The sequence below is a fragment of the Condylostylus longicornis genome, unplaced genomic scaffold (genome assembly GCF_029603195.1).
Source record: "Condylostylus longicornis isolate FDR11 unplaced genomic scaffold, ASM2960319v2 ptg000315l, whole genome shotgun sequence".
NCBI lineage: Eukaryota > Metazoa > Arthropoda > Insecta > Diptera > Dolichopodidae > Condylostylus > Condylostylus longicornis.
The window spans coordinates 1-23712 of record NW_026578278.1 but is presented as its reverse complement, the minus strand read 5'-3'; the positions used below and the strand labels follow the sequence as shown (position 1 = coordinate 23712).

Genomic DNA, 23712 nt, shown 5'->3' with positions numbered 1-23712 from the left:
AAACTATCCCCATTTTCTTGATCGACCCTTGCGACCTCCACATGCCCTTCTTTTGGTTGAACCAAATACTCATAGAGTTTCAGCTTTGATTTGACTGAATTGTCCTTGTGCTCCTCTTTCCGGAACAACTCAGTCAATTGACTAAAGTTGGGATGGGATTGTATCCACTCGACCAAATTCTCTTCGACTACTTCGGTGCCCCATTTTAATTTTGCTTGTTCGATAATTTGTGCCTTGAGCTGGTCGATTTGCTCGTCCTTGTTTTTCTTTGGCGTTGCCTTTTCTGCTTGTTTTGAAATTGTTTGAAGAAGTTTAAACAGTTCATTGGGAACGGGCGAAATTGGGGGAAACATGCAAAGTTGCCAGCGAAATTGAGTTAACAGGGAAGCAAGCATCAACTCCTTCAGCCTGCAAAAAGGATGGAATCAAAATTCATCGTGCGGCGCTGTACGCTGACGTTTTGTTGACACTTAGGTCTGTTGCGAGCTCCCACAAAAACGAGGAAATGGTCTTGGATCGAGAATGTTCTGGTTCCAAAATATGAACCCCCTGAAACGGTCAACCGTAGAAGAATCACAGGTGTGATTAGACAAACCTTAATAACCGTCTGTGTTCTACTCGCATCTCTGCCTGAATGATTCAATGTTGACGTCATTCCATTGAGAATATGAACTGATTGGTTTCCTTCCAGTGCGACACAAATACGAACAGATTGAACATCTGGATAAGTTTGTTTGAATTCTTGAAAAAATCGAGTTGCTGCTGTTTCACTTGGCGTCAGATTCAGAAGAATCATCGGAGGAGCGGGGAATATCGCGTGGGCAGGCAGCATCTTCCTACAAGCCTCGTCTCGACGAATTCGCGCTTTCAACGCAGCAGCAGGAGCGCGTGCTTCTGATGGAGTGCTGCCATACTGCGTGAAGCGTCTGGGCATGTTTGTAAATTTCGATCTCATCCAGCTCGGAGGGCGAATATACGGAGATCCTGATTCCTAACAAAAACAAATGATGACATCAACAATTTCTCATACCCGAAGTTTGAGTAATTCTGTAAAATTCCAATACAGAGTTTCATTTTTGAATGAAGCAAAATGAAGAAAGGACAAAAATTTAGCCATTCCTTTGGAGCATTTATCAATTTTTGCAACGCGTTTCAAACGCCATTGTTGCTCCTTATCGATTTGTTCAAACTTAAAAAAACAATAAAATATGATTCAAGACGCTCACCAAGAGATGATCTCACTTGTGCAGTTGTTTGTTGCTTGCTCCACTTTCGGTACGAACTGATCCAATTTGTAAACGGCAATTTCTCGCTGTACTGTGTCGGCCAAGACTCAGCCGGAGAGGTGCAACGTGTTAAGAAAATATAAGATCCGATCGGAAACGGATAACGCAAGGAAGGTTTCCATGAACCTGCAGTTCGAATCGCCAACTGCTCCGTGTTTCGATTAAACTCTAAACGCGATTGTGTTGGTAGTGGAGATTCGAACCAAAGCCAAAAGGGATTTCGTCCCAGATGCGGACGACCGACTTGAGACCCTTGAAATATTTCAGTAGACTCAATTAGATTTCTTTTGACTTCTTCCCAAGTGTCGAGCGTATCTTGAGTGACCTGAATTCCGTGAGGTCCTTCTGATTGAATGTGGACGAAGAGTTGAGGATGCTTGATTGCGATGATACGCCACTGGATGTGCATCGCTCGCGTCACATTATACGCACTCTTCATGAAGTAGTGGACATGTCGTGCGGCAATGTCGCGATCTCGGAACGTTAGAGCGTGGAAGCGGAAGGGCTGCTTAACAGCCAATCCGGGTTCAAAGCGATGCCGAGCAAAAGGAATTTCCAAACTTTCCACAATTGCTCTTAAAGGAAAAAGTGAGAATAATAAACTGATTATCGTCTTACTCGGCAATTCGTCCGTTTTCAGTGTCAACATTCTCATTTGGTTCGAAGCCGAGACCAACAAGAGGAGTCTCAAGCGCATCTGAACGCTTTTTGTAAATCTGATGGGCTGAAGCTGTTGGCCCTAAAACGACTTTCGAATGGGATCGAATAACATGCAAGAACCGTTTCGCGACTGTTGCTTGATCCAGTTCCCCATCGAAGTCCACACCCGTTATCGCAACGCATGCGGCTCTGCTGACGGATGTCGTCGGACATCCGCTGTTCGTTGCCCGCGACTCGAGCACAGCGTATTTACACCGGTGATTCGCAAAATGACACAAAGCGACGAGGGTTGCCATTTCAAAGAAACTTGGGTTCGAATTTGTTGCATCTGCGGCTCTCCTGACAACTTGAACCAGATGGACAACTTCGGACTTCGAGATAAGACGTCCATCCACAGAAATTCTCTCCCGAAAGCTCGACAAATGAGGCGATATGAATAGACCAGTTCGGAATCCAAGAGCAGTCAGCGCTGCGGATGTTTTTGTTGCGACGACGGTCTTGCCAAACGATCCTGCGACATTAATCACCGAGTACCGCATGTCAGGCTGTCCCAAATACCAAAGCATGGTTCTCAGAGATTGTATCCCCATGCTGATTGTCGTTGGTCTGTAGAGAAATCTCAAGGCGTCTAGATACTCTTCGTTCAATTGGTGTCGCACAAGCCTCATGCTTTTCTTCGCGGTATCAATGAGCCACCGACTTCTCAGTTGCGACTTCTGCGAATCAAGACCTTCGAGTCGTCCACCAGTCACGTGTCGCATTTCCTTGATGATCTCATCCTCAATCCATCTGCTAACTTTCAACCCAGCAACTCTTCCTCTCTTGGTGGAGCCATCTGCGGCATCTGCTCTTTTGGGGGGAGGATTAAGAAGCTTCATTGGGACACCAACAGTCGTCGTTGGGACACCAACAACCATCGTAAGCTTCATTGGGAATCCCACAACTGACTGAGTTGGTGTGTCATAACCCACAATCGTTGTTGGGATACCCCAAAACGTCGAGGGAACCAAAATACTTGTTCTGTATCCCTCGGCCGAAAACGGCGCTCCCATAACCCCAATCATTTCATCTCGGAATAGTGCGACTCCGTACACTGACAATGGAAAACCCACGGCATGTATTGGGACATTACGATGCCTCCGCGGTATAACACCCGTCGCCATGGTCGGAACACCCACCACCGTCTCGTGCCTCGTTGGGACACCCAAGGCTCCACGATACGTCGTTGCGTAGCCATCAGCTATCATTGAAGCACTCACAGTCATCGTTAGACTACTCAAAGGCATCGATGGGAAACCATTAGCCACCCGTGGTGGAGAGGCCCGTGTTAAGGAATTCCTATCTGATTTCATCCCCTTCTCTGATTTCATCCCCTTCTCTTCGAACACGTCTTCATCTCGCTTCGATGGAACAAATTTATGGACTGGGAATGTTCGTGAAAGTTTCGGAACGTCGAAGCTTTGTGGAATTGTATTCCCCGCCAACGCACGAGCTCCGGTCGATAATGAATATCTCCGAATTAAGTCTGATCGATTCAACCAGCGCATTTTATCAGCGACCCATAAAGGAGAAATTCCACTGGGAAGAGACTGATTCGATATTTCGAGTATATTGCTTTCCGTCATCCCATCTAACAATCCGCCGAATAATTCGAGAAATGGATCGTTTAACTTCGGGATTCTTGATGAATCGAAAAAAAGTTCTGAATTGATGGAAACCAAACCTCTTCGGCGTCTCCGACGTTCGTAGTCAACAACGTCACAACGCATGTGGAAGCTCGGGGGCAAGTGTGACGGGAGGAAAGTCCCAAAAAATGGATCAGACGATCGCTGTCTCTCGATGGTCGCTAGAGCACGATGCAATTGAAGGGAAAAGCGGGACTCTTCGCGAAATGCAACATAAGCGTCTTCCACTGGACGCTCAAGAAGTCGTCCGACAAGAGATGCAACTCCAGAGTCAGGGGGCCACGTTTCTGGTGAAAGCTCTTGTATGGGATTTTCAAGGTAGACAGACTGCTGAAATTCTAGCGCTTCGGCGACTCCATCATCTGAAAATCCGTGAAAGCGTGATAATTGAATTGCGGCACTGAAACGTCGTCGAAGGGTCGCCTGAGGTGAAGCCTCCCAATCACGCTCAGCAACGACGTCTGTCAGGAAGCAGAGAGGCGGCAATAAAACGCCTTGAAACATCTGCTCGCTTCAGTCTTAAGAAAAGTTTAAAAAAACTGGACAGTTGCCACACTTTTATTAGTTCATGCACCAGTTCAAATCTATTCACAATCTTGTGGACAAACATCTTCGTAGCGCAAACCACCATTTAAAAAACCCTGAAATTGATACCGACTTTCAGAAGGAGAGCGCGGCGATGGAATAAAACGAATCTCAGGAATCGGAGACCAAAAATAGCTTTCCCATCTCTCAGCCAGAAGATAGCACGTTGAGATCAACCCTGAGAGATTGAAATTGAGTGCTAAAGAAGGAGCCTCAGCAGAATCACAGGGGATTCCTACAACACGCTTTCGAGAGGGAATAATAACAGAAGAATCGGAAGGAAGAGGTTCAGATGCACAATGGCAAACAGTTGTATACCGAAATGTGGTGGTTGATTGATTTTGAGTCTCTGTTGAATTTTCCACCCTTGAAAATCTGGCCATGGAGCAATCTATTGCTCGGGCGTCAGAAACCAGAAAAGCTACAAAAATCGCGAAGCTTGCAAAGATCATTGTTATCTGCATCGCATGTTACCAGTGACTACTGCGGCATCAGGCACTCTTCCAAAAGGCCAGCATCAATCTCTTGCGCAGATGAGTAGGTCAATAGGCATAGACTCATCATCACTGGTTAATTGTAGGTGATGATGACTGGGAGGCCTTATTTGACAAAGAGGAGGAGGAGTCAAAAAAAGCACCACCTCCTCAACAGCCCTCCTCCAATAAAGCTACAGACCAAGTGACTACAAAACGCCGTGTCTTAGCAGGTGAAGATCATTCAACGCCATTAAATGATCCAGTTGAAGAACGGAAGAGGCGTGATGAGTAGGTGGAGGGTTCGCGGACGCTGGAATATTCTTGTTCCTCTTCACAGACTTATTAGACAACAAGACGCCCAATTATTCGGTGACCTCTTGGATGGATGCGAGTTGACTGAGGAAGCGATTGTACGTCCTTAGTTGTCCCAATGACTGACAGCGCTGTGTTTTCAGGCCCAAGCTGCAATACCGAAGGCGAAGCTGGCTCGTATTGCTCCAAGTGTGCCGAACGTCAACCCAATAGATTCGATTCAGTTCAAAAATCTTGCTGATTGTAACAAATTCTTGGAAATGCTTGGCCCAAAAATTGACGCCGGGATCGCGAAGAGCCCTGCTTGGCTTACATTTGTGACAGGATTGCTTGAACACGTGGTTCCCAAAATGGATGAAAAGGTAATTCTATATGCGACTTTTGTGAATCTGTCAATTTTATTAATCTGTTCAGGACCTCAAAACGCTACAAAATAAACTTAGCAAGATGACATCCGATCAGGTCGCTGCGAAGAAGATTGCAGCACAGGCCAAAGTGAAAATCACAGAAAACAGCCGAAATCAAATCGCAAACTCAAAGCAAGAGTATGAGATGCTTTACGGAGAGCGGAGTGGCGACGAGTACTCAGAGTCAGATTACGACGACGCTGATTTCATGTAGAAATTTTCATTCACTTGACTTCGAAAGTTTTGCTAACTGTTTCCCGTCTTGTGCTTCATTGCAAACAAAACATCCAAAAAATTAATTTATCCATAAATTTAACGGCGTTGTGTGAAGTCAAGAAGATCAACATCTGACCGGAAAATATGGAAAGCAGCGCGAATTTGGTTCCTCACAAATACGATTTCGACAACCGATGATTGTTTGCCTCAATTAACTGCAATTAATTATGGGCGTGGATAGATGACGAAAAACAAAGATTGAAGAAAACCAATCAAAAATACTGAATTCAAAAAACTACAGCGGAAACAAAAAACAGCCCAGAAGCTACAGGAGCAATAAAAGCTGAAGAAGGAGTGGAAGGATCGTTGCCTTCACTCGCAGTTTTTGGAGTTTCGGATTCGGTTTTTGGAGTTTCGGATTCGGGCTTTGGCGTCTCAGATGTTGTTGGTTCACCTCCAGAACACGGCTTCATATCTTTGCCTAATTCCTTACAAGCATCTATTCCATCGACGAAAGCTTGTTGAATACAGATCCCCGTAGCTGGTGGATTCAATCCAGACAAAATCTGATCGGGCTTTAATCCACTGCACCAGGCACATTTGCGACCCAGACGGTCTTGGTTCTTTACGCACTCCGCTTGATTGAACGTATACTTTTGGCAATCATTAACTACAGGTCCATTAGGGATCTGCTCGTCCTTCAAATTATACTCAGCTTTCAGACGTTGAACGTAGACAACCATTCCCATGTCCGCTGCACGGGGAAGCGACGTAGTGAGGCATCTATTCAAGAAACACTCACCATTGGCCGACAATGCTTCGGGAACACAGGCTCCATTCCCAAGTACAGGAAGTTCATGAAGATCAACCCATTCGCATTTCATCTTGTTTGTGGAAGCCGCATCGCAAGCGGTTATATTTTCCTGTGCGTTGCAGAGGAAAACGACATTCGCGTCTTCGCCCTTCAAATTGCCGGCTGTTCCTAAAGACGAAGAAAGACGAATACGCGAGTATCGTTGTCGCGATTACCGCAAGCTTGGAGTTGGAGAATATTGTTAGGTATGTAATCACAATTTCCAGCTGAGAAAGGAATGAAAAGGGGTCGCCAACAAAAAAACTTACCGCCCTTAGTACAAGCCAGGGGTTTGTAGTCAAATTTGTCTTTGTAGTCAACTCCGTTGGCACCATTAAAAATGGCGACACAAATGAAAAAGAAACTGATTGCTCGCATCGTGGATGATAAAAAGTGATGATAGCGAAGCATGCAGGGACATACATGCGTTTGGCGACAGGCCCATGGTTATTAACAGACACGCACCGAGATTGTCGCATTGATGGCTCTCGTCAGTAGCTGGGAGGACTTATTTGATGAGGCGGAGGCGGAGGAAGAGACCAAAAAAGCACTCAGAGGTGTCCCTCCTGGAGGTGACTCGAACAGTGGAGAACACTTGGCTGCTTGCACTCCATGGGATTTTATTGAATTCAGAAAATCGTCTGATTGCTTCAGATTCAAGCGGTGCGAACAACACTTTGCACTCGAAACAAATCATATTTTTAGAATTGTCATGCGAATAATCGCGCCAAAAATTGAGATGGGAAATGTGAAGAGCTTCGAATGGCGCACCTTCATGTCGCTATTGCTGACAGACATCGGTTTCAGAATGGATATCGGGGTGATGATGATCTTCCTTTCTTCCCTAATTTTACCTTTCTGACTTTTCTAGGATCTTCAAACGCTTGACTACAGATTTTCAAATATGAGATCCGCTCAAATTTTTGGAAGACGAATTAAGGAACAAAGCAAGCCGGAGATCGCCGATCCGAATATCGCTAGCCCACTGGACTCGATTGAATTCAGGAGTATGAAGCCGGAGATCGCCGATCCGAACATCGCTAGCCCACTGGACTCGATTGAATTCAGGAGTATGTCTGATTGTAACAAATTCAGAAGGTATGTCAAGCATGGATAACAAACTTTGAACCATTCCCGTTAGAGTCATTGTTGATCGAATCGGCCCTCAGATTGATCGGGGTGTCATGAGAAGCTTGGCCTGGCTCACGTTGATGTCAGCGTTGTTAGAACGAATCGTTCCAAAAATGAATAAAGAGGCAAGAACAACTTTTTTTTGAATCTATTCAACGTCACTCATAGGATTTATGGACGACGCATTACAGGCTCTCAAGAATGATAGGAGACCGAACTAATATAAGAAGAATCGCAGCAAAAACGAATATCAAAGTGGAACCGGCTCGCATTCGGACATCCGATGCGAAAAAAGATTACGAAATGATTTACGGAGAACGAATCTACGACGAGTATGATGTTTCGCCCTACTGTAGAACGTGAATTAGTTTTATTTGCCTACTTTGATGAGTTTCAGTTGCAAACTTCTTGAAACGTGGCATGAATAAGATTCAAGACGTTAAATTGGCGAATGATGAACCGCTGGCTCCACTGTGTGAGAGAGAAACTCCTCCGTGATGAAAAAGACCCCCTGAGGGCAAGACTCAATCCATGATCCAGAAACAGAATCACCCATTTTGCTGTTGGGATTCTCCTCGTTGATTTTCATTGCTCAAGTTCTTCAAAATTGTTGGCCGCCACACTTCGTGAGAGGGGCGCCCTCTTCGTGAATGCCGTGTTGAATCTGTATCTAGGAATCTAGGCTTCTTCGGTCTGTACTTTGGAGCAGAGGGTGAGCCTTGGGGATGCTCTCTTTCCAAATCTGGGGAGCGTTGTGGAGCTTGAGCTGACGCAGGGCGTTCTAGAATCTGTAGTAGAAGCAAGCGCTGAACAGCCACAACGCGGGAGCCTACCTTCACCAGAGCTGGTGGCTGTTTCTGTGTCTTCTCTGGAAAGCGGAAAATGAAACGGGAGAGAAGCCGAGCAGACGTTACTCACCAGCTTTCGATTTTGTTTCTTCAGAAATTTCTTTTTTATCCCCACGTGATTTTTTCCGCCATTCAGATTTCGGTGCGTCTCCTTTTCTTGATCTTTTAGATTTTGAAGATTCAGGAGCTTTCATTTTCTTTGTTGCTTTTGCGTTCTCCCTTGCTTTTCTTTTACGTTCAACTGCTTGAGCGATCCGTTCTTCCTTTAATCGCCGTTTTTCTTGAATGTGTTTAACCAAGGGAGAAATGCCATCGGAGGGGCCAATTCGAACAGCCTCCTGTGGAGGCTTTGGCTCATTTTGCAGTTGCAAAAATTCCAAAAAAAGCGGATCTATCGAATAAAGGCTTGAAAATTCTTAATTTTCGAGCCTCACCAGTCTCCATTGTGTTTGTTTTCTTATCCTGCGCAAGGCCTGGGCGCGGAACCTTTTGATATGGCGCTAGGCAGACCACAGCACGGAATACCTCTCCTTTCTCATCAACGAATGCGTGACCCTAAGAAGGGACGTTAAACCACAATAGCGCAAAGCATCGTACATGGAACGTTTTAGAAAAGCACTCCGCCAATTGCGGCGTTGTGAAATTGAAGTAAGCTCTCGAATTGATGCTGAGGCGAGAGGCTGAAATTTTGCTGATGACAAGAATGAAAATACGTCGACTTGCATCTCTCAATCTGATTTGATCGTGAGTGGAAAATTAACCATACCGGCGCTTCCCAGGAATAAATTGCAGCCAAGTGACGTTTGATCGAATATCTTCTCCTATTGATTTGAGAAGGGTTTCTTCAGTCAATGTAGGAGGAAGCAATCGGATAACAACTGCAGGGGCAGAGATGCTGGATGAAAAGGACGAAGTTTTACCTTTAGTTGGTAGCGCTTTGACTCCGGACATTTGCTCAAAGAAGAAAAATCTGTGCCTTCTGGTTCATACGTCTCATCAAAAAACTGTCTATTTCGGTTTTAAAAGTTTAGAGGTTAACGCAGCTATGATTGACCCCATTTTCGGTTGTCCTTTTCTAGTCTTCTTCGTCAGCAATCTGAAGCACCGCCAGTTCTATAATTGCAGACCGGCCGTCTTTACCTGGTTTCTTTCCTCCTGTCTTTCTGGCGGTCTCTAAGAAAATCCTGACGAGCTCTCTGCACACGAAAATATCTAGCAGCGCTCTTTTGCTAATGGCTTACAATCTCGGCGTCTTTCTGTGCTGCTGCTTCTTCCTTTTCGCGCTGTGTGAACAGACAAGATTTGCATTCTACGTGGGCACTCCGAGACGCACCCGCTTCTGTTCTGCGAGTTCGAGTTCCTTCTTGAAACGAAGAGCCAATCCAGAACGAACTTTGCCATGTCCTTTTGGTTTTACTGTAAGTTCTACAAGCAGTTCATCATCAACATGAACCTGGATACTCGACACACTTTCTTCTTCTGGGGTAGCATCAGATCCACCGCCATTCTGTTCTTCTGACTTCTCAATGTGCCCCTTGAGAAACGCTCTTGGGAAAAATAAGTTACTTTCCAACTCCTCTTCTTCCAAATTCATATCTGACGTTTTCGCCTCTTCTTTTTTCAAGTACCCGCAATTCTCGCAAAGCTTTTTTATCAAGCTGTCCACAGAAATGTTTAAATCCTGAGTGAGAGATTTCCGAAGGACTGTCCGTTGAAAAAGGTCTCACTTTCATGCTTGTTGTCGCGCGCCCATTCACCCTTTCTGAAACCTTCTTTCCTTTTTGAGGTGCTTTTCCCCCGATCGGGCTTGCCCGTCGTTTGAGCGCCACCCCCTTTTGCCATTTGCACTGTTCCTTTTTGGACTCTCCTTCTCCGATGGACTCAGCAACAGAACAGCTCCGAATCTCAAACGCTCTTCTTTTAATTGTTGGAGTTTCTGATCGAGATCTCGTTTCTCTTGTATCGAACTGTTTGACTCGTTCGAATGGCAATGCGGGTCGATTGAATGAGCTTCTTCGATTAGAAGGACAATTTGAAGATGATGCAGCGTCGTCATTAGCGTCCGTCTTGTTGGGGCTGCCCCTTCCAAAAGATGAAGAAAAAGAAGAAAAAGAGCCAGAAAGGAAGCGACAGAGGGTGGATCCTCCACCCGAACCTCAATCGATTTTAGACGATCCGTTTCTTGCAGCAAAGGCAGGGCTGTTCGAGAAGAAGAAAGATGATCCTGTTTATATGGCGCAATTGAGAGAAGAACACAGACGGAAATATTTGAGGGAGCGGGAGGAAAAGCAGCTCGAATTGCATGAGAAATTGATCGCAGATCGTGAGTAGAACAAACCGAGTTATCGAGTGAAGTATGCTTTCAGGTGATTGGTTGTATCAGGAGGATAAAGGAATGTTAACGAAAGCAGAGAGACGAGATATCGAACTTCACAAAGAAACCGTCCGACTTGCGAAAACAGTCCGAGAAGAGAGAAAGATGAAAGGGTCACTTGACGCTTATGTCATGCCAGAAAGTTATGATGAAGACACAGAAAAGCGTCTTGCTGTTGTGCGACAACCATGGAGGGAGAATGCAGAGAGGGCGCAAGTATTTCAGAGTGAGCAATCACAACTTGAAGCAGAGAGAATATCTGAAGCGCAAAAACCATCGATTCTACAAGAAAAAGAAAGTCTCGCAGGAAGACATCAATTCGGGGTTGGTGGATGAGACTGGGGCAACAATTGAATTTGTATGTGAGGATACAATGGCCGAAATCAAGCCAGACGATGAAGACGATGAAGAAGCTGATTACAATTTAAGCCGAGCAGAAAGAGAAAAAAGAGCCCTGGTAGGAATTTGGGACTATCCTTTCAAGTTCGTTTGTACAATTCGTTCGTTTGTAACCATTTATCATTTGGTTTTTCCATTCAGGAGAAACGAGAAACAAAGGCGAAATCTCTTACGGAAGAGCGAACTCGGTTACCAGTCTATCTGTATAGGAAGGAGTTGTTGAAGTACGATGGATCGATTGGATCATCGGTGTATTTTATCTTTCTCTAATAGAGCTATAAAGAAGTATCCTGTTCTCATTGTTGTTGGAGAAACGGGAAGTGGGAAGACGACACAAATTCCACAATATTTGGATGAAGTGGGATATTCAAAAGTTGGAATCATTGGATGCACTCAACCGAGAAGAGTTGCTGCAATGTCAGTTTCAGCGCGTGTTGCGCAAGAGAAGGGTGTCAAATTGGGACATGAGGTACTCGTTCGAGTGTCATCGATATGAAAGACTCTCCATCATCATCAGGTTGGATATTCGATTCGGTTTGAAGATTGCACTTCGGATTCGACGATTATTAAGTATATGACAGATGGCATGTTATTGAGAGAATTTATGACGGATCCATATTTACTTTCCTATTCTGTTATGATGGTTGATGAAGCACATGAACGCACGCTCCACACAGGTATTCACGTATTCCTGTAGTCATGTAATCATGTATTCATGTAATCATGTACTCTATGCATGTATTCATCATGTACTCTATGCATGTAGATGTCCTTTTCGGTTTGGTCAAAGATCTTTGTCGACTGCGCAAAGATGATTTCCGTCTCGTTATTTCCTCTGCAACTCTTGAAGCGCAGAAGTTTTCAGATTATTTTGATGACGCTCCGATATTCAAAATTCCAGGTCGTCGTCACCCTGTGGCCCTCTACTATACAAAAGCTCCAGAAGCGAATTTCCTAGACGCTGCAGTTACGCTGCAGTTGTTACCATTCTTCAAATTCATCTCTCGCAACCGGTTGGATCGGGAGATATTTTAGTGTTTCTTCCTGGTGAGTGTGGAAACGACTCTTGCGTATTTCAGACCTTTTTTTTAGGGCAACAAGAAATCGAGGAAGTGATGGAAGATCTTCGCTTACGAATGAGAGGTCAAATGACGGCCATGCATGAGCTTATTATTCTACCGATTTATAGCACATTGCCATCAGAACTTCAGGCCAAAATTTTCGATCCAACACCCAGTGAGTTTTCTTGCCACTTTTGAATCTCAAGATGGTATTCGTCTGTTCTTAGGGGGCGCAAGAAGAAAAGTTGTTCTAGCGACAAATATTGCAGAAACATCAATTACGATCGATAACATTGTTTATGTGATAGATCCAGGATTTGTGAAGCAGAACACATTCAATCCAAAGACTGGAATGGAATCTCTTGTGATTGTTCCTTGTAGTAAAGCCGCAGTAAATCAGAGAGCTGGAAGAGCGGGAAGAGTCAAACCTGGTAAGTTTGCATCCATTCCGATTTGAAACTGGTTTTCATTTGCTTCCCTCTTTCGAGTAGAATAAATCTCATCTGTAATCTGTTCGTCAGGAAAATGCTTTCGTTTGTACACGAAGTGGTCTTATGAAAAGGAGTTAGAAGATTCAAATATCCCTGAAATTTTACGATCAAACCTCGGAAGTGTTGTTCTGTCATTGAAGGCCTTAGGTTGAAGTTTTTAGAAAATCCGATTTATTGATTCATTCTCTTATTCTGTAGATATTCATGATTTGATTCACTTCGACTTTATGGATCCACCTCCAGCAGAAACTCTCATCAAAGCGCTTGAGCTTCTCTATGCGCTTGGAGCTCTAGGGAGTGACGGAGAATTGACGAGATTAGGGCGACGAATGGCCGAATTCCCAATGGACCCAATGTTCAGTAAAATGGTAAAATTCAGAGTTCATATCTGGAATAATGAATCCATTCTTTGTTCTTATTTAGATTGTGAACGCACAGCAATACGGCTGTGTCGATGAATGCGTTACAATTGCTGCAATGTTGAGTGTTGGAAATGCGATTTTTTATCGACCAAAGGACCAAGAAAAAAGAAGCGGACAACGCACGGTAAAGACAATCCCTTCTCGATTTTCAATGTCGGAGTTCTCTTTGATCTCTTAGGCGCAATTTTTTTCCGTCCCTGGCGGGGATCATTTGACGCTTCTGAATGTTTATAATGAATGGGAGTCGAGCCGAATATAGCGAGCAGTTTTTGTAGAGAGAATTTTATTCAATATCGTTCGATGAAACGTGCAAGAGACGTTCGAGACCAGGTACGGAAATTGTAGAGAATATAGACGATAAAGGTAGAAACAATTGTATGTGGGATTATTGTAGTGATTGTAATGATGTGGGATTATTGTAATGATGGGACTGTTGTAATGGTGTGGGATTATCGATACTTGTTACTTCCAGTTGGTGGATCTTTTGGAAAAAACGGAAGTCAAACAATGTTCATCCGGCGGTGATTCCGAATCTATTAGAAAAGCAGTCACTTCTGGGTTCTTCTCTCACGTACGTTCAAATTGCGGTTCAACCATCAAGAGTATTTTCGATTGTAGGCTGCTCGATTAAATCGCGATGGAGGTTATAGGACTCTGACGAACCCCCATACGGTTCAGGTTCACCCACAGAGCTCATTGTTTATTGGAGAACCAGAAAAATGACGAAGAAGCAAAAGAACGACAGAAAAAGAAGGAAATGATTGTGCGGCCTGGACTTGTTGTTTATAGCGAATTAGTGTTCACGACGAAAGAGTTTATGCGAAATGTTATAGAAGTTCAACCGGAGTGGTTGGCATCAGTCGCTCCTCATTATTACAAGCAGGAGGATCTTCTTAGCGAAACAAAATTAGGAATAAAGAAGCCAAAGTAGCGATCAGTTTGTATTCTAGATTCGTATAATTGCAAAACAACATACACCACGACAAAAAAACAGATTTGCAAGAGTTGTCAATTACTAGACATTTGGAATTGGACGTTTGGTCATGAAAGATCCACCAGTGTCGAGCGTTGGAGAAACATGTGGATAGCAAGATAAATCGATTGACAACGTGTCGGAGGGACTCTTCAGTTGGATCGACGAACACACCAATTAATCCATCAGCCTGACTGAACACTCTGAAAAGGAAAACGGTCTCAAGAATACGCAATTCGGAAATTTTGTCAATTCTTACCGATCAGAGTGTGAAATAACGATAACTTGAAACTTAGCTTCCCTTAAATATCGAGCGAGGGACACCAAATTCACGGGATCAAGATCTGCATCGATTTCATCAAGAACGAAAAAGGGCGCTGGATTGTAAGTTTGGAGGGAAAAGAGAAGAGCTAGAGCCGCCATCGTTTTTTTCGCCTCCGCTTAGCTGAAAAGAATCGAAATGTATTTCGCTATTGACACTCGAATTATCATCGATCGATATTGACACTCGAATTATCTTTGCGTACTCTCTTGAGGTCACTAAAGCGCTTCATCGGGGGAATGACATTATATAGGATACCACTCGAAAAACTCTCAATTCCAGCATGTCCGTGTGTCCCACTCTCCAATTCGAGATACGCTTGACCCCCTATGGATCCTTCTGCATCCCCCCCCAGTGAGACGATTATAAATTCTACAAAAAGGAGGATCCTCATCAAGAGAAGTTCAAGTCCCACTCACGTATTGATGGATTTCTGTACATGGTAGAAACACTCTAAAAACCTGCGACTTCTCTCCCGCCTGAGTTTATTGAAAGCCCTCTCCGATTTCTCTTTTACTTTTTCTAAACCAGCAATTTTTACTTCAACACCCTGAACAACTAAAATCAAAATTCGTTGATCATCGTCACTCACTTTCACTTCAGCCATCGCTAAATCATATTTTTCCGGTGGCCCTCAGGTTGGGTAGTAATTTTGTCTTCGAAACTCCGTTCAGTTTGCTTCTCAGTTGATGAACTCTTGCAGCTCTGATCAACAAATCAAAAGTTTCGCGCTTCTATTTGCGTCTTACATCCAAAATTTCGCTTGATAAAACTTTCTCGTAGTTGATTTCGGGAGTTTCTTCCTCTTCAGCTGATCCGTCCGTTATCGACATCACCGCGTCGCCGTTTTCATCTTGAGTTTGTGTTTGGGACACAACAGCCGCTCTCATGACATCCTCAAGTCCCAACAGTCGACAATATCCTCGCAGCGTTCCTCTCGAAAGTGGAATATTCAAATTATCAAGAAGTGCAGATCGCAGCAAATCCACCGCTTCTTTATAAAGGACTTCACTCTTGGAGTTCTATCAGGAGCAACAAACACAATAGCTTCTGGATCTTCTGGATCTTCAATTTCGATAATTTTCACTCACCAAGAGTTTAATTTCTCCATTAATCCAATTTTTCTCCTTTTGTATTATTCGCAACAATTCTTTCTCTTCTTTAATTTTCGCTTCTCTCAATTTCTCTCCCTTAGCAAATTGATCTAGAGATTCTTTAGCTTCTTCTGCGGATCTCTGAGAACAATCAACCCAATGAAACTTTTACTCAACAGTCTTCAATTTCGAACCTCCATTCCGATTTTTTTTGTTTTCGCTTCTTCAAGAGCCTGAACGTCTTTTTTTAATTTCTTGTCGATTTCCTTAATTTGTTTTTCGAGGCTTTTCGGATCCAATGCCACGATATCTGACTCAAGTCTACCGGTTGTCGATCTGCAATGCGGCTTATTCCGTTTTCGTATCAAACAGGCATTTCTCACCGAAGCTTCTGCAAGCGTCTAACCAGCTGATCCTTCTCTACTTCCTTTGCTTTAGCGGCGGCTTTCTGTTCTTCTTCAAATTTTCTCAAATCTGCGATGTTTACTTCAGCTGCAAGAGGAGCAAAAATTTCATCTTCTACCCTCAAGACTTGCGATCGAATCTGCGAATAGAATCAATTAGATGCACCTCGGAATCAACTGCAACGGAACAATTTCTAACATACTTTTTCCAATTCTTCTCGACATCTTTGAAGTTCTTCTGAAATATTTATTTTATCTTGTGATTGACGTTCAAGTGAAATTTGAGCGCACTCCAACTCTTTCGTTGATGCTATTTGTTTATTTTCCCACATCTGAGAAATTGAGACTAATGCAAGCTTTCCTCTAATGACTAACTTCAACTTTCTCCTTCTTTCTCTTCAATGACGACTCCAATTCACCAATCTCTCTAACCAATTGATCCACACTTTGCTTCAATTCGCCCAGATCTTCTTTGCGACGAAGGGCCAGCTCTACTTCAGATAAACGCTTTGAGAGAACTTTTAATTCTTGAGCATCTGCTCGATTGTTGTGACGAAGCTGACAAAATGATTGAATGATGACTAGAATTAAAAATTGGGACTTGAATTAAGAATTGGGACTTACTGCCGTATCCACAGTGATGTTCCCATTCTTAAGTACTTTTTCACCATCCAATGTCACTACTTTCACTTTCAAGCCCATTTTGGGACATTCGACGTATGCAAGTTGTTCAGCAACTCGAAGGTCGTCAACAATAACCGAATCGTGCAAAGCTGTCTGTCAAACACAATTCTCCTCCATATTTGAAAAATCCAATGTCTCACTCTGAAGGCAGGTTCATACATCGGATCGTATTGAATACAATCAAGGGAAGATTTGCATAGACGTTGAAGAGACGACGAATACAATCGGGGATCGACTGAAGCGCGCGAAAGACTATCAAGAGGAGCGAACTCGAGAGGAGGTCTTTTCCGTCGTCGTAAATAGTCGACAGCTTTCTGCGAAACAAGATACAAATTGAGTGTGCTTACTCGTTTTAGATCATCAAGGTTGAATGGCTATGCAGGACGTCGAACTGTTTTTCAATATTTCCTCAATTCTTACCTTTCCTGTTTCAAATGTATCGATGGCAATGCATTCAGCGAATTTACCAAGCGCTGCGTTGACTGCAACTGCATATTTTCTTTGTGAGGGTTCAAACAATTCATTCATTGGCCCAAAAATTGAATTCGGAAATGCTTCTTTCAATTCATTGATCACTTCACGTCGCTTGTTCAACCGACCAAGCTCCGTCTGAAAATCATAAAATGAGAATCTTCTAGAAATTGAAACCGAAATTCAACACCATCAAATGTTTGACTCTCTGTAAAAAACTATTGCTTACTCTTCCCGCGTTCATCCGACTGATTTGAAATTCGATCTGTCGTCGTTCGTCCATCAATTGCTCCATATCGTATTTCATTTTCTAAAATAACTTCAATGAAAAAGATTCTTTTAACTCCATTCTCTTACATCAAGCCTTTTTTTCTCTTTTTCTAGAAGTACTCTCTTCTGCTTCAATTCATTCGGGCACATCTCAAATCCTTGCTCCGCCTTCCCAAATATTCTTTGCATGTTGCTGCCTTCTCTTCTGCTTTCCCTTTTTGCTGCTCAGCCTCAGCGATATTCTCTTCAACCTGCAACAAGAACATCCGTCCGTCATGTAATTGTATCGCTTACCTCCTTCAGCCTTTCTACAAGAGTACTCTCCTTCCGCTCCCATGATGTGACGCTCGCTTTTAGCCCCGCTGCAATCGCAGATGCTTGCTGTTTCAACCGCTGATATTCCATTTTTTGTTTTGATGTGAATCGAACTTCTTTCAATTTTGCTTTTTCTTTCTCTTCCTCCAATTCAGAAAGCCTCGTTTCAACTTCAACCAGCTCTTCTTTGCTCTATAATGGACTGTTCTTACTACTGTTCACTGAATTCGATAGAAAAGCCACTTTGGCGGAATCACTCACTTCTTCCAGTTCTTGTTCTTTTTTTTCTCGCTGAACGTGTTTCTGGTCATGAGACTTCTGCAACTCCACACGCCTTTTTTTTTCGTAATTCACTCTTTCTTCCAGCTTTTGAATTTCCGCTTCCTACAGTGACATGAATGTTTGTGCAAGCCACACAAAAATCGTACAAATCTCAAACCTACAAGATCTGCAGTGAGTTTCCCTGTTTGCTCCAGTGTTTGTACAAGTCTTTGTTTTTCCAGCGTCTGCTTCTGGACTTCGGCATCGAGCTGCAAAGCATCATGTATGATCATTTTAATCTTTTCTTACTTCTCGAATTTTCTTTAATTGAGTTTCATTCTTTTTTTCAGCATCTTCTGCCTGTTTTTGCGCCGCCTCATTCTTTTGCTGTGTTTCTCCAGCTCTAACTTCGTTCACATACAATCGGTACACAAGCAACAAGCTTCTTGCGTCCGCAAGCTTTTGCTCCAATTCCCGATATTCTTTCACTTCAGCAACCTGATGATCAACATTACTGCAGAAGATCCAACCAAGAGCGACTTGCTTGTCTCTCAAGATCTTGACGTTGAGCATCAGATCTTTGACGATTCAAAGTCTCGTGCCTGCGTTGGAGTGTTCTGCAGTCTGCACTGCAGTATCCACTTGCCTCAATTCCGAAGTGATTTTCTTAACTTCATCCTCACACTTTTCATAATCATCTTTCAATGCGGCTCTGGATGAAATGGCTCACTGCCACCAATCAAAATCACAAACTCACGATCCAGAAATCTCTTCAAACAACTTCTCTAAATCTGAAGGATTTTTTTCGCGCCACGTCAGTCACATCGCCCTGAAAAGATTAAACTCTTTCAAGTGAATGTCGCCTACTGACTTGAAATACAAGGAAATTCCTGGCTTTCACTAGAATGTTCAACTCGGCAAGACGTCGTTGATACTCTTCAGCTGAAACGGTCTTTCGGCAAAAAGAGTAACAAGAATTCAATTTCTGTTTTCCCTACTTTGTCATCAATTTGGGTGATGCTTTGGGCTCCATTTCTAACAATTTTACGACAAAATGAAATTGACGTCGGTGAAGAATGGCGTCGGAGTATCAGCGTGACGCTAGCACTACACCAGAAATGCAGGATGAAATGCCTTTCAATTCTTGGTTACCATTTTGGTGCGTTGAGAGTCACTTCGTTTTCTTCATTATCAATATTCTGATCTGATGGCCGATAAATCAAATTTGAGAGCCTTGACCCCCTCATATGTCTGGCGTGAACCCCAAGAACGAATGACAGAGCATCCATACAATTCGATTTTCCTGAAAACCAAATTCTGTACTAGAAGCTCGTTGGAAAGACCCCTACCCGCCCCATTTGGACCAACAACGCCAGTGAAGTGCTTGAATGGACCAATAACGTGGCGGCCTCTGTAGGACTTGAAGTTTTCAACAATTAAAGCGTCGACCGAGAGGTCTATCGTTTCTAGTTGCCGATGCGCTACTTCATTCGTTTTCGCCATTCTGCAACGTGCTAAAACAAATAAAGAATGAAACTGGTCACATATGTCTTCATTGTTAGCGTCTTAAGGCACTAGGCACTGGCTGCTGTTTTGAGCTGCCCAAATTTATTTCTTGACAGAGCTAAAGACGATTGAATGTCGTTCTATCGAAGTGGGTCTGTTCGAAATAATCAATTGAGCGTTTTGGAAGGTTCAAGTGTGTATCGCTTCGTGTTGTATGCAACCTTCAGTCTTATGGAACACACCAAACCAAACACTAAAGAAAGAATCAAAAATCGATCCTATGGCACTCATAGGAAACCTTCTCCCCACAAGGATTTTTCTCAATACAACAAATGCACACCTCATGTTGCGAGACGTACCGGCAGATTAACGCAGCAACTCGATTGCCTTCAGTACAATGTTTCTCTCTTTCCTTTGGCTTGCGCTTCCTCTTAGCGCTTTTGCGCACTTGTATTCATATGATTTTCATGGTAGCGCAACCAAACACGAAACAAAGAGGAAGTTTTTATCACAAGGACCACAAGCCGATCCATTCATTGGAGTTCAGTATCACAGCGGATACGTCGATGTTGGGAAAGAGGGAGGAGAAATGTTCTATTGGTATTTTCCCAACGAAAAACAAACCGCCAACTCTCCATTCATTATTTGGCTAACTGGAGGTCAGCACTACTTCTCCATGTTAGAATAAACAGGTGTCATTTATTGATCAGGCCCAGGGTGTTCATCTGAACTTGCAGCGTTAACTGAGAATGGTCCCTTAACGTGAGTCGAAGCGTCTTGCTGATCCAACAATAATTCACTCTATTGGATCTATTTGGATCACTTGCCTTCTTCAGGATTCAACCTGATGTCACTGTTACAAACAATCCGTATTCATGGTGAGTTGCCCCTCTAGTAGAAGTAGTCAAAGCTTCGAAGAAGTATGACTCGCTCAGGTCAAACGTCGCTGATGTCGCCTATATCGACCAGCCACTTGGGACAGGATTTTCATCGACTGGGAATCCCAGCAATTACGTTACAAATGAAAAAACGGTTGCGTCAGATATGCGCGAGTTTTTAGAGCAATTCATCGATCTGTATCCACAACTGAAGAACAGGTGCGTGACGGCTTTGTGAATAGAATCTTCAGCTGCCTGCTAGACCTTTCTATATAACTGGCGAGTCCTACGCTGGTCACTACATCCCGTCCGTTGCCCATCTTTTGCTGAAGAAGCCTGTTGAGGGTTTGAACCTTCAAGGAGTTGCTATCGGAAATGGCTGGGTGGATCCTCGTTCGGTATGCTTCATTATTTGCAGGACTTTCTATTTTTGTCTATTTATTTTTTCAATCATATTCAATGTATTTATTGTTGGACAGCTACATTGTTTGGTCTGCAGCAATATCCAGCTTATGCGGACTTCGCATTTTGAGCACAACATGATTGGGCGAATTGGATACGAAGTCGCGCGCAAGGGACTTGAAGGTTGTACAAAATTAATTGATAACGGTTTATGGCCCCTAGCTGTCATTCAATGTAACTCTATTGTCAATGGTTTGCTGGGAAAGAAGAATCCCTACGACGTTCGCCTTGACTGCGAGGTGGGATTCAACTCTATACGAAATATCAGTGGCTTCATTTGCAGACTCCTCCTCTGTGTTACAACACAACGGCTCTCGATTCTTTCATGAATCTTGATTCGGTCCAAACAGCATTGGGAGTTCATAAACCATGGAAGGAGTGTAATGCATTGGTCTACGCGCTGATGCTCGGAGATTGGGTGACTGAGTAAGGCCAGTGCTTTGGATGACGATGAACCACAACTTCTTCAGAACGAGAACCAAAGTTGGGGAGCTGCTGTCGGAAGGCAAGAAGGTTCTTGTTTATAGCGGTAACCAAGATTTCATTTGCAACTGGCGTGGAGGTCAAGCGTGGGTCGAAAACATTGAGTGGGATCATCAGGATGATTTCACATCGAAAGATGTGAGTGCACGAACAGGCATCCATCTTCTTATTCGCTCTTAATCCAGTTCAAACCCTGGAATATTGACGGGAAAGAAGTTGGAAAAATGCGTCAAGTTGAAAATCTAACGTTTTTGGTTGTGTATGATGCGGGGCATATGGTTCCAATGTAAGTCCGGAATTGGCAATCGACGGATAGGAATCGATCTCTCTGTAGGGACCAACCATCAACTGCTCTTGCTATGCTATCAAGCTTTCTGATGAATAACTTCGTTGAAGACGAGACGACGCCAGACTTTGAGCTTGAGTCTGTTGCCAGAGCAATAGTGACAGCGTAGGATCTGTTTGGATGAAATAGAATGAACATCAGTCACACCTCAGTCGCACCACAGTAAATGGGATTTGAATTGAGCTGAGAATTGTAACGATTATGAAGATGTCCTTGAATTCTTTTTCCTGGGCACTCTAACAAACCTAATGGATCGTTGTAGGAGACGCCCCACATTCTGAACCCCCTGCAGGGAACAATCACACTCACGTCAGTCGTTCCGAAACCAAGGTGCAAGCATATCTAAATTGTTCATCTTTCTCCCCCTCTGGATTCTTCCCGTTTTTTCTTGCTTGCAGTCGTTTGGTCGCTTCTTATGGCTCTTTTCATTTCATGCACGATCTTTTTTTATGTGTTGTACACCCATGGGGAACACAAGACATTTGAAGAAGCCTATTTGTAAACCACAGTGTTCACCAACCCTGTTCCTTATTTCCACCCATGGCAGAACTTCATCTGTGGCTTCGCTCAAACCTTTTAGCAATAAGCTCCTTGCTCTTCGTCTCTTTCACCATCAAAGTTCACATCTACTTGATAGGCTTAATATTCAGCCGAAAGCGAACAGCATTCATGTTGGATCAAAATGGAGTGGTACCGCAAACGCCAAAATAACACCAATTAGGGACCATCTATGAGACATTCTTGACTCGTGTACTGCATTGACTTGCCAGTAAATGACATTCTTTCTTGAGCGACTCAAACAAACCTTGAAACTCTAGGCAGTCTTCAACCATCCAATGATGTGATTCAACGATGGTCGCACAGCGCACCGAACTTCTCCAGAACTCTAATGGAAAGATCCGCCAATGACTCGAGAGATTTCCCCCAGATTAGAAAAACGTTGATACCACTCATCACCTCAAGTCCAACAAGCTTAGATATTTTAACGACTTAGAATTGATTCTAGTGAAGGAGTTCTTGAATGTTGCGGGTACAAAAGTAAGTCGGAATGATTGAACCCTTTTTGATCCTTCTGTAAACAGGAAAAATGGTCTCTGATGGCTTAGAGAGCTTCTCATCAACCTCATCAAAGATGGAAGTGGGGACACCGCGATCAGGAAGCAAAAAAAGCAAGTTCTCATTCTTGAATCTCGTCAAGAAATTATCTTTGCAGACACTGACACTCTTGTTGGAGACCGATTTCCCTCGCGTTCAATCTGCAATCGAGGAGATTAAGTCCGACATTGTGGATGAGAAGTAATCGTTCAATGAAACCATGTTCTCAGTTCTCTATGAAATCTATTCCAGAGGTGCTCAGCCGCTCTGGTTGTCAGATGCCCGATCGGACGCTAAGTAGGATTCGATGGAAGAAGAATTCTGATGTTTCCACTTCAGGAATTACTTCACGGTCATTGAAAACATTTGGAAGTGTTCTGTTGGGCCTGGGTCCAAGTTGCGAGCGCGGCTGTTGTTGAGGGACTTCATCAAGGTGTCGCAGAGCGGTGGGGAACACCTCGAAATAGACGAAGACGTTAGAGTGAATGTTGCGAAACTGAAGCGACTTCTGGAAGAGACAGTGTTCACTGGATTGGCTATCGCTGAACTTTCTCAGTCGGTTATGGAGGAATGGAAGTGAGACTGGATTCCTGCAGACTGTTATCTGTTTGCGGATTTTTCAGAGCAGATTCATCTGACGTATTTCCAAATAGGAAAATAGAGGACTTCCCAACGTGAGTGGCAATTGTGAATCTCTTACAAGGCTTCCCGTTTTAGAAGAGGGATGCTTAATCCCTCACAAGTCAAAGAGTCCGATTATCCACATTTGATATGTCTCTATGGATTATTCGCGCTCCCAGAATCGCAGCAAATAAAAAAAGCACCTGACGCCCGATTCTTCAGCAGCGGCCGTCCTTCTCTGGAGTATGTAGCGAAGAAGAAACTTGATGACCTGATCGAACTTTGTGTGGCACCCACAATTGAGAGCCCCTTGAAAGAACT

General features: G+C 43.6%; 4 protein-coding genes across 4 annotated transcripts; 2 read left to right on the top strand and 2 right to left on the bottom strand.

The window, feature by feature from the left end:
• Positions 1–8159: 8159 nt before the first annotated feature.
• LOC129616894 (uncharacterized) lies at positions 8160–10053 on the bottom strand. The gene is made up of 4 exons (XM_055532401.1): positions 9793–10053; positions 8894–9014; positions 8530–8850; positions 8160–8479 (listed from the first exon to the last, which is right to left on the bottom strand). The coding sequence occupies exons 1-4, from the start codon at positions 10051–10053 to the stop codon at positions 8160–8162; spliced, it is 1023 nt and encodes a 340-aa protein (XP_055388376.1).
• A 281-nt stretch (positions 10054–10334) lies between these two features.
• LOC129616893 (uncharacterized) lies at positions 10335–14137 on the top strand. The gene is given in 18 exon segments (XM_055532400.1): positions 10335–10782; positions 10826–11154; positions 11156–11290; positions 11374–11456; positions 11506–11701; positions 11750–11909; positions 11999–12201; positions 12204–12279; positions 12325–12468; positions 12521–12724; positions 12815–12931; positions 12983–13152; positions 13208–13330; positions 13385–13450; positions 13453–13536; positions 13679–13777; positions 13825–13916; positions 13972–14137. Coding segments are annotated over 18 exon segments (2895 nt in total).
• A 1098-nt stretch (positions 14138–15235) lies between these two features.
• Positions 15236–18573, bottom strand: LOC129616892 (structural maintenance of chromosomes protein 1A-like). The gene is made up of 11 exons (XM_055532398.1): positions 18310–18573; positions 17719–17931; positions 17104–17292; positions 16824–16997; positions 16624–16776; positions 16375–16557; positions 16203–16331; positions 15979–16139; positions 15790–15931; positions 15593–15736; positions 15236–15523 (listed from the first exon to the last, which is right to left on the bottom strand). Exons 1-11 carry the CDS (start codon positions 18571–18573, stop codon positions 15236–15238), a joined length of 2040 nt encoding a protein of 679 aa, XP_055388373.1.
• Positions 18574–19076: 503 nt separating this feature from the next.
• On the top strand, positions 19077–21784 carry LOC129616891 (uncharacterized). Its single transcript, XM_055532397.1, is given in 12 exon segments — positions 19077–19159; positions 19981–20165; positions 20217–20268; positions 20343–20384; positions 20442–20603; positions 20647–20782; positions 20884–20912; positions 20914–21085; positions 21130–21272; positions 21317–21467; positions 21515–21615; positions 21664–21784. Coding segments are annotated over 12 exon segments (1377 nt in total).
• Positions 21785–23712: the final 1928 nt, after the last annotated feature.